The 10,680-nt window shown below is 38.2% G+C and overlaps 1 protein-coding gene across 1 annotated transcript; it reads right to left on the bottom strand.

Moving 5' to 3' along the window:
- Positions 1 to 279: 279 nt before the first annotated feature.
- On the bottom strand, positions 280 to 10,073 carry LOC132121637 (fascin-2-like). Its single transcript, XM_059531242.1, has 5 exons — positions 8,994 to 10,073; positions 2,624 to 2,780; positions 1,913 to 2,034; positions 1,633 to 1,800; positions 280 to 1,044 (listed from the first exon to the last, which is right to left on the bottom strand). The coding sequence occupies exons 1-5, from the start codon at positions 9,811 to 9,813 to the stop codon at positions 839 to 841; spliced, it is 1,473 nt and encodes a 490-aa protein (XP_059387225.1). The 5' UTR covers positions 9,814 to 10,073; the 3' UTR covers positions 280 to 838.
- Between the last annotated feature and the right edge of the window lie 607 nt (positions 10,074 to 10,680).

The raw sequence follows: 10,680 nt of genomic DNA on the forward strand, positions 1-10,680 counted from the left end.
AATTAAATTCAGAGCAGAACAATCCATTTGTTTTATCTAAACCCAGGTTACAGTAAATGAGATTAATTTCTCCAGAATTAAGAGAAAGGATTTTATTGTAATAATTCTAAAACCTTTCCAGATGGTCTTAAGAAAGAGAAAGTAAATCACAGTATGGAGTAAAATAAATTGAATCCTAGTACCTTTCATTTCGGCGAGACAGAGTAATTGCCTGTTCTATTCTTGGTTGCTTGGCTTCTCTGTCAGTTGCTAGTAAACTTAAAGAAACAACAAGGAGAGTTCATTTGACAGACCTAAATATATTTAAATACCATGTATTTCCATGTATTACAAACACAGCAGTCTGTAACCCCAGAGAATAAAACAAGCTTTACTGGAACTGACAAACATTGGCATGATAATAAATAATAGCAGGACAATAATGGGTCATTAAAGTAAAAAAAGAAAAAAGAAAAGCAGCTGTAATGAATTGTAATGTGTCAATTTGAAGTTGAACAGAGATGTTAGAAGTGATTTGCCACAGTAATAGCATGCTTTGCAAATTCATAACCTCAAACATTTTTCCTAACAGTGTGACAAAGTGAGCTGATATAATAAATTATTCTCATGTCTGATTTCTTTTTATACAGGCTCAGTCATTTTGTATAGGACTATAAACCAGAAATGGTAAATAATACATATACGTAATGCTAAATACTGACTCTACATCAAATGCTGACTGATGGGAAAAAAGATGTTGAATTATTAAACCTTATTTGTATCAATTTATTTTTCTCATATATGTAAATCCAAGAGTTTAACACAGGTGAGTGACAGTTCCTTAAATGTCCAGATGGTGTCAGTATTCCCAGAGGGAAGAGCTGTCTGCATTCTCTCCATCTCCTTTCAGATTGCCTCCTTGGTCTCCACGCAGATATTTGTTGTTTTTGCCCCTTATAGCTATCCGTCCATGCTCTAAGAACTCAAAGCAGAAATCTTCAGGTGTGTCTCCATCAGTGCACACCAAGCCACTGGTGGAAACATACCAAAATTTTCCACCAGCACCTGTAGGAAAACAATGCTGGTCAGCTTCTTAACATAAACGACTTGAGTCCTGGTTAATATCTGTTCATTAGCACAAGACAAAACTGCCAAAGTGTATGCCAAAATTATATTAAATATGTGTTTCATATCTATATTTTGTAATCTAACATTTGGTATATTTCATAATTTTGTATTCTACTTTTAGGTTATAAGAAAATACTATATGTACTGTAGGTAAATCAGTTCCCTTGAAAATCAGTTCCACCTGGTTAATAAAATATTTTGACATTTCTGACACTGATTACATTCGATAATGACTTAATCAAGTCAGGTTCACTTTAAATACAAGCTCACAGTCATTGTATAACTGTACCTAAATACAATACCTAAAAAAGCTCTCTTTTTTATCATCTGTCATTTGGTATGTATAATAATGTTGTAAAATATGTAAGACCAATAAAAAAATTTGAAATATGCCAGAAGCTATTTTTGACCTTAAATACATTTCCAGGAATTAAAAGCTGTTAATTGCTTTCCAGTTTCTGTTTAGGAGTTACTACAGTACATACAGATTAAAATAATAGACCATGTGGCTGGATTTAAACTCACCTTTAATGTGGTATGCACCATCGTTGAACTGCAGTGTAAATATATCATAGACTGAACGATTGGCGTCCAGTGTATTAGAGTTCTTGTGGTGGCAAACATAACCATTCTCTCCCCTCAGGATCAGAATGGGCCTATTGATCAGCTTCAGAATCAGCTGCTCATCCTCACCTGGAGGAAAAAACACGGTGACATATTGTCTTAATATACATTTTTCAAATAAAATTTGATTTGATTTAGGTGTTTTGATTTGGTTTTTGGGTAGTATCAAGAATGAACTCACCCACAGAATCACTGACTGCAGCAAGCTGGCCATTTTTCTTAGTGCATACATATTTTCCATTGCTGGCTCGCAGTGCCACCCGTCGACCGAGCCACACTATGTCAAACATGGTGTTGGCACCGCTGCACGCAGGGGAAGATTGTACGTATAAGTGTTAATAAAACATATACACCCACTGAGAAGAGAAGTAAATTAAATGGATTTACAATATCTGAAATCACCACTATGCTATGGATGTTATGGTTGCATTTACTGATTGTTACAGAACAGGACTGTTGCTTGCACTCATGTCACATTTCATATACCGTATTTTCCGGACTATAAGTCGCACTTTTTTCATAGTTTGGCTGGTCCTGCGACTTATAGTCAGGTCAGGTGCGACTTATTTATCAAAATTAATTTGAAATTAAGAGAAAACATTACCGTCTACAGCCGCGAGAGGGCGCTCTATGCCGCTCAGTGCTCCTGTAGTCTACACTAAAGACATAGAGCGCCCTCTCGCGGCTGTAGACGGTAATGTTTTCTCTTGGTTCTTGGTTCTAAATAAATGCGACTTATAGTCCAGTGCGACTTATATATGTTGTTTTCCTCGTCATGCCGTATTTTTGGACTGATGCGACTTATACTCAGGTGCGACTTATAGCCCGAAAAATATGGGGTAAGTGGAAAATAAAGATTTTTCATTACAGAAAGTTTAAAGTTAAATCTTACACTTCTGTGGCTGTTGACTGGATGCCTCCATGAGCGACAAGCGTCCAGTAATTCCCTTCGTTAGTTCTGAATTTGCACTTTCTTGTGTCTTTATCGATTTCCATTTGAAAAGTCTCCATGTCTGTCTCATCGTCCTGATTGGCTGAGACACTCACTCCTGTTGAAACACACAGAGAAACAAAAAGGACATACAGTAAGACAGTAAGCCCTATAACTTAAAAATAATTTGTATTACATTTTTTTCTAATGAATTTGAAAGAAGTGTCTTATGCTCACTGATGCTACTTTTGTTTGATCAAAGATGCAGTGATATTGTGAAATGTCATTTTAGTTTAAAATAAATTTAAAATATACTCAGTCTTCAGTGTCACACGATCCTTCAGAAATCATTCCAATATGCTAAAAAAGAGGACTCTTTGATAAATATTAAGTTCAAAACAACAGCAAACCCAGCCTTGTATGTTGTATCCGCTAAACAATCCCCTAAAATGTATCCGCTTAAACAAGATAGCGTCTGTTTGTCCTGATCTTTCCCCTAGTTTGGAATCCTGAAGGGAGATTAACTTCCCTGCCACGCACGACAGGCATCAACCTGACTCTGAGCCCTATTTTGGTGCAATGTCTACAGCGGACCATGTTTATTTAAGACTAATGGAGCCCATACATGTCGCTCTGCTGTCTATAAGCATCCTTTATTTCAATGCAAGATCACTGATGTTTTGAAATGAGTAGGTTTACTCATTCAGTAAAGATGGCAGAAACATTCCAAATCACTGTATTATTTGTAACATTTACACAATAAGTCAGAATTTTTTTTTTAAGCCATTGATCTTGAATAAGCTATTGGGTAGGGACTTTGCCATGGCATTTATTAGTCCAGAATTTAAAGCATAGCTGTGTTCAAGAAACATCTTAAAAACAGGACACAGAAGGACCAAGTTATACATGAGAATGCTTGTTTATTTGTAAGTGGCAAAAGTCTAGTCAGTCAATTAAAATGTTGTTTATTCTAAGAAACTACGAGACTGTAGTGACTATAGTTTTAAATGTTATTTGCTATTTATTAAAATTATTATTTAAAATTAAACATACATGTATGCACATTACTGTTCGGAATAATTTAGATTTTATATTGTTTTTGAAAAAAGTCTCTTATGATCACTAAAAAGATAAATAAAGTAAAAAAATTATTATTCGAATTAAAAGTAACTGTTTTAATTTGACTATACTTCAAAATGTAATTTATTCCTGTGATGGCAATGCTGAATTTACTCCATGATCCTTCAGAAATCATTTAAACATGCTGATTTGGTGCTCAAGAAACATCTTATACTTATTATTAATGTTAAAACAACTTTTGCTTAATAATTTGGTGGAAACTGTGATGCACTACCATTCAAAAAACTAAGTAAGATAAAAAAAGAAGAAGAAGAAATTATACTATAAGTCGCACCTGAGTATAAGTCGCACCAGTCTAAAATACGTCATGATGAGGAAAAAAACATATATAAGTCGCACTGGACTATAAGTCGCATTTATTTTATTTAGAACCAAGAACCAAGAGAAAACATTACCGTCTACAGCCGAGGGCGCTCTATGGCAGCATAGAGCGCCCTCTGGCGGCTGTAGACAGTAATGTTTTCTCTTGGTTCATTTCTCTCGGTTCATGTCAAATTAATTTTGATAAATAAGTCGCACCTGACTATAAGTCGCAGGACCAGCCAAACTATGAAAAAAAGTGCGACTTATAGTCTGGAAAATACGGTAATACTTTTGTCCATCAAGGACGAATTGAATTGATCAAAAACATTAATAATGTTATAAAAGATTTCTATTTTAAATAAATGCTGTTTTATATTGAACTTTGTATAATAGCAGTATAATATATTGGATTAAGGTGGTACAATTTAATTATCTGATTTAATTTCAAAATATAACTTTTTGAATGTATTTTTGACCAAATAAATGCAGTATTGGTGACCATAATTACTAAAAAATGTTGGTAGTGTGAGTAATTTAAAATTATTAAACAATTTTAAAAATTAAGTATCATAAATATTGATTTAAAGATGGTAACCAACTTTATGAGGTCTTCAAATGCATTTGAAAATAAGAAGAAACAAAAAAATTTGTGTGTCCAAACTTATGTAGGGCAAATAAATGTTTCAACTTTATGATCAAGCAAAACCGACAGCATCGTTCAAGATGCATCACACAGATTGTTGTGGCTAAGGCTCAAAGTGGATGTATCCGAAAATATCCCTTGATCATTTTCTTAAGGCTTTAACAGGCCAGATCCTGCATCTTACCCACTTCTCCCTCCACACTGTCATCCTTCCTGCCCCTCCCCTTCTAATTCTGTAACCTTTCCTAATTCTCAGCATGCAAAGAGACACAAAGCTGCACTGTAGGGCCCAGTAAGCAGCTTTTTGGAGTAGCGTATGTGCAATCCTCCACCTCCGAGGAAAACCAGTCGGGAGGCTGAAGTAATACTATTGTTTCGACGGGACTCTGCAGGGTGCCATAGACATGCTGGGAAAGAAACCAGACCTATCAGCAGAGTCTGCCGCCATCGATCACTCCACCGTGGAAAGCTTTTTTTGCTATGATTTAGGCTATCTGTGTGCTTGTGTTTCTCTCTACACCAGTAATTTTCTTTCATACTGCATGCACTATTTTTACAAATCATCTTGGCCTATCAATAGACACTACCAGCTCTTACTTTGGAATTGAGTTCTATAATCTGTTTAATGACTTTAAGTGATAGAAATATGTGGTATGCAGGATTAAGATAACACAGTGTTAGTGCATTGTTTTTGTTGGAACCAGAGTACAACTACCAGCCAAAGCCACCAAAAAAAAAGTCTCGCTTCTAATCAAGACAAAATCAGGGATAACGAAAAAGAAACAGTTTCACATGTTTCTCTTTCTCAGATTAGACATCACTCTGCTGCAGCGGTTTTCATTTCTGCGGCCCGTTACACTTTATTTTCCAATTTCACGTTTGACTCTGCTTTAGTTTAGTTTAGTAGCACCAAAGATAGAAAAAGAGAGGCCAGCTGGGGCAGGACACTCTATCTCCTTTGTTGATCATTCCTCATCCACGGCATTGTGATTACTGAGCTCAATCCTGGACTCCTGCGAATGACCTCACTCCCATCACAAAATGCTCCCTCTCAATTTACCAACCCATTTCTGTGAAATGGTAACAGTACCCAGAGACAGAGACAGTGAGAGGGCCTTCTCTAAACTGGGGCAAGTAGATTGCTGCATGCGTACCAGGTCAAATACCAATTGGAGAACACAAAAAAATATATGGGAGAACACTGCAGAATGCATAGGTTTTGGTTTAACATGCATGTATACAGTGGGGTTCAAAAGTCTGGGGCTACATTGAAAATAATATAAAACAATAAAGATCTGGTCTGCATGCAGCTCAAGTGCTGGTGTCACAAAAGCAGAAAAGCAGAAACATATAAATAAAAAACTAAAGAGATTTTGAAACAAATTAAAGTTTTTCAACTTTCACTCTTGTTGATATAAGTATATAGTTGATTTTATTCAACTATAAAAATGCGAAATAAAAGCATTTCCACTAGTAGTCCCAGACAGTTGGATCCCATTCTGTGTGAAAATGTCTACTTAGAAATATTTGGCCCAAAATTAAAGCTGTGATCTACAAATGTACCAAGACAGTCACTCTGAGATTAATTTTTAATTGGAAGGTGATGCCACAATCTACTGTCTCTCATTTTCTTTCTTTCTTGCTTGCATTCTCAATATCTCTTCCTTTGTGCTCATCTTCTTTTCACCTTCTGGGCTGGATTAGAATGCTCCAGGGAACACTGTGAAGGTGATGAAGAACATGGTAACAGATCCACCAGTCTGAGTGGATGCCATCTTTCCGACTCAAGTTTGTGTGCCACACAACATGCTCCATAGAAATCCTGCTGCAGAAAACGTACACCACGAAAAAGCAAACTAATAAGCCTCAGCCAATAATAGCAATATTTTTGAAAAACTACCATGCAATGTCACTACTCATTATTGATTAAAAGATAATCTGTGAGTTTGTGTTGCATCTCAGGGCAAGAGGCCTGGGGCTTAATGAACGTCAGACCTGCAGAGCTGATTGGCAGTTCTGTCTGAAGTCATCTCTGGTTCCCTTCATCATGTAGAGACTCTCTAAAAGAAATGAACTGCTTCATCCATTAGCAAAATTACTTTACCTAATTGCTTTTTGCACAGAATGAATTTGCAATAGATGGGGAGTGATGTTTCTCGGTCATTAAGAACAAATGTTCCATCTGGCCTGTGTCATTTTCCATGTCTTTTTTCACCCATAATGAAATGCCTAATTTTTTTTTTTTTTTTTGGTAATATGTTGATACTTGATTTCCAAATGTTGAATCGACACTGTACCATTTGAAGGAAGAGAAACACACCATGCAGAACTCAATAAAAGTCATAATGTGTGACTCAAAGATCTAACCTCTTAATTTTGATAACGATCAAACCAGAGTGTTTGACTATGGCTTCAGCTGCTTACGTTTAAGACCTCAAAATTTATTGGAGGATTTGTATAATAGCTGCCTTGGAACCTATTTAACTGGTAAAATTAAATTATATTTGTTGTGCTCTCAATTGGTTGCTGGTGCACATGCTTTTCTACCTCAAACAAACTTTTCAACTGGTGTTAAATGACTGGTAAACTAAACGGACAATACAACATTATGTCCTCTTTAGGGAACTGCAGCTAAAATCTTTGATTTATGATCTTTTAACAGTGACAATGAGAAAAAAGCCATACCGTTCACCTGTCCACACCCATAATGCATTATGTCTGTATTCATTGTGATTTTGTGCCTGATCTTTCTTCCTCCTGCCTGTCTTGTTCCCTTTTCTGCTGTATACTTTCACACTTTCCATTGTCTCTTTTTCCCCATTGTTTTTTTTTGCCGGTTGGGCCAAAACCTGCTCTCAGAGGACTCTCTGATTTGCGTCCCCATTGTAGCCCAGTGCAATGCATGGTCCCCAGATAAAGAAATGTGGTGGAAGTCTTGTGTTTCTGAAAGCAGACTCCACCATCATTGAAATGCCCCATCCACTCAATTATTTATCACACCTTGCCACTAGTGTGTGCATGCATGTGGAAATGTGCATGTGAGTATATCAGAGCATATTCTTATCTTTTATATAAGAATACTGACTAAAAGTGTATCACCTTGTAAAAACTTATGCACAAATATTTGTACATCTGTGAGAATGAGCGTAAGTCTAAGAGAGAGAGAGATGGATGAGTGTACCGGAGAGGACAGGATCTGTTACTGACCCAGCTTCCAATGGTGAATATTCAAAGCCATTCAGTTTCTCCAGTAATTTATCTATTGCAGGTGGCTCAAAATGCTTACCAATAGCTCTGCGCTGGAGATAATGGATAATGTTCTAGCATGCAAGATTTACATTATAGAACTTAGTTGCTCAGTCAAGACAGGAAACTAGAATTATGTAGCGTGTTTGTTAGCAGAGCACATGGCCAGCAAATAAAATTTGGCCATGTCTGGCAGATTAATATTGGCCTACTCAGCTTAAAAGACAGCTGCCGTATATTATTTCTGTGAGGTCACGCTCATGGGCGTGTTCACCTGCTCTCTAGGCTAGTTTCCATAGATTTGACTATGTGTGCATAGTTTGCAATGCAAAACTCATTCACTGGTCTGTTTGCATATGCAAACACTAATGGTGACCGAAACTGATAGCACAACAATGTAACTCATGCTTAGACTACTAAAATCATATTGTTTAGCATATTATTTAGTCTGAAAATTTCATTTAACACTGAATCTTTCCATTACAATTGACATTTACATGCTTGAACTCCATACTCTAGATTTCTATATCTGGTTATCCAACAGGTATTAGAGGTAGCTTACTTAATAGATGTAATGAGGTCTCACATCTGTTACAGAAGATGCCACAGGAGTGCTTAGGGACAGGGACAAACCTTATTTTGAGAGTTCCCTTGAATCATTTTTGAAGGGATAGTTGATCCAAAAACAATCTAAATTCTGCCATCGTTTATCCTCTCATGTCATTCCAAACCTGTATGCCTTCTTGCGGAATGTAAAAGACGATATTTTGAAGAACGTTACAACTGTTTTGTCCATACAACGAAACTCAATATTGTCCAAAACAACATTAGACCCTACTGAAAATCATTGTACAGAAAAAACACAAAGACTTAGCCATACAGATTTGGAAACAACAGTCAATAAAGACCCAATTCTACAGCAAAAAATGAGGCTAGTCGCTGAAGCATGTGGTTCTCCTGTAGGGGAAAAGTCAAAAGAAATTAAACTAGCACACTTACCTTGTCTGATGGAAACAAATCTGTTGTTGGAGGCTTGAAAAACCACTTGTGGATGGCTTTCCTCAAGATCAAACAGCTCATCTTTGCCAGGTTTGGAACAGCGTCCAGAGCGCAGCGTTCCAGTGGGCCCCATGGGGGTCAAGTATTTCCCCTCACAGTCCTTGAAGGCCAACTTGCCTGATTTCAGTTCCAAAGTGTAGCCTGTCCCACGACCATTTTCAGGGGACAATTTCCCATCATTGCTCAGAAAGCGGCTGTCACTGGTCTTAAGACAATATTTGCCATCCATGTACACAAGAGTTAGAAGAGCATCCACACCCCAGGGGATGTTGCCGTTCACAGCAATCTCTCCCTCTGGAGATGCTAGGTGGGCGTAGCGTTTGCGGGCCACACTAAGCAGATTTGCCTGTGGGTGCAGAGCCAGGTGCATGGCCCATAGTTCTGCCTCACCAATGGTCTGAGCAAAGCAGGATAAGTAGTCCTCTGAACCTCCAAAGAAGCGCAGATATGGCTCGGACTGCAGGGCCCAGCGCCCGTCTGACTGTGCTACAATCAGAAAGCGGCAGTCATTCTCTTTGGCTTCAGCTTCACAGCTTACCTTGCCATCTTTGTCGGAAGCCAGGTAGCGGCCCAGGTGACTGCGCAGATAAACCACCTGACCGTCCTGCTCATCCTGCTCCAGAGTCCAGATCTGCTTCTTCTTTAGACTTGGAGCTGAAGCATTCACCTTGAAGCCAAAGGCCTCTGCTGTTAGATAGCGATTCCCATAATTAATAAGTCCGAATTGTAGCTTGAGGGCTTTACTGCCATTGGAGGGCATCCTGGCTTACAACCAAGATAGATGCCAGAGAGTGTTGAAAGTCCAGAGAAGAAGCTGAACAGCAATGTTAGCTCCACTTCTTGTCCTGATTAAGATACAGGCCTTAACTTTCTTTAGTAGGCTGCTCCAAAGTTCCTCTTTTGGATTTGTTCTTGGTCCTTGGCCTCTCCGCTTGGTAAAAACGGCGTCTTGCTCCCCGGGGAGCTTGCAGAGGCTCTGGAGCTATTTCTCCCTGTGTTTCCTAATCAGATCAGATTATAATCAGGAGGACTCAGCACTTCAATCCTGAGAGCCCCTGACGTCACCTTGATCCCAATGGTTCCTTTTCCTCTGTGCCTCTTTCACTTGCTTCCTCTGTCTCATTCCCTTTCCTTCTCAATTTACCTGTGATTTTCTGTCCTCTCCAGTGGCTGCCTTTGGGATTGTGGGACTACTGATCTCTCAAAGAGATGCTCAAGACCGAGTCACACTGTTTTACTTCTTCTCGATGCTTTACTTGTCTCAGTCCTTCAGATTGACATCTGATTATTTTGTCTCCTCCTTGTCCTCTTCTAAGTAATTTTACTTGAGTCACATCCTTAGAACTTGTATGTCACTTAAATAGACAAATTGTTCTTCTCCGAGACCTCGAAAAATAGCAGCATGTCTGTGTGCAAGGTGCCCACTAAGATGCCAGGCCAGCTTGTGCCATGTCAACAAATGCCACCTGAAGTACAGCTTTTCAGGTTGACTTCAACACCTTTTCTACCTCCCTTTCACCTGTTGTCCTTTCCGCCTATCTTTTTCTACGTCCTTTCTCCTGTCTCACTATATTAGATGAATTCTTACACTAGAGACCCTTTATAGAGGCTCAGTAATCCACCCGTT

This window comes from Carassius carassius, chromosome 39 (genome assembly GCF_963082965.1).
Source record: "Carassius carassius chromosome 39, fCarCar2.1, whole genome shotgun sequence".
Taxonomy (NCBI): Eukaryota; Metazoa; Chordata; class Actinopteri; order Cypriniformes; family Cyprinidae; genus Carassius; species Carassius carassius.

Bases quoted from the DNA above. Each gene is read 5' to 3' on its own strand.
- LOC132121637 (XM_059531242.1), bottom strand. From the start codon at position 9,813: ATGCCCTCCAATGGCAGTAAAGCCCTCAAGCTACAATTCGGACTTATT. The intron at 2,781-8,993 runs GTAAGTGTGCTA...GTGTTTCAACAG, and splicing joins ATTTGTTTCCATCAGACAAG to GAGTGAGTGTCTCAGCCAAT. The intron at 1,045-1,632 runs GTGAGTTTAAAT...GTTTTCCTACAG, and splicing joins TGGTGCATACCACATTAAAG to GTGCTGGTGGAAAATTTTGG.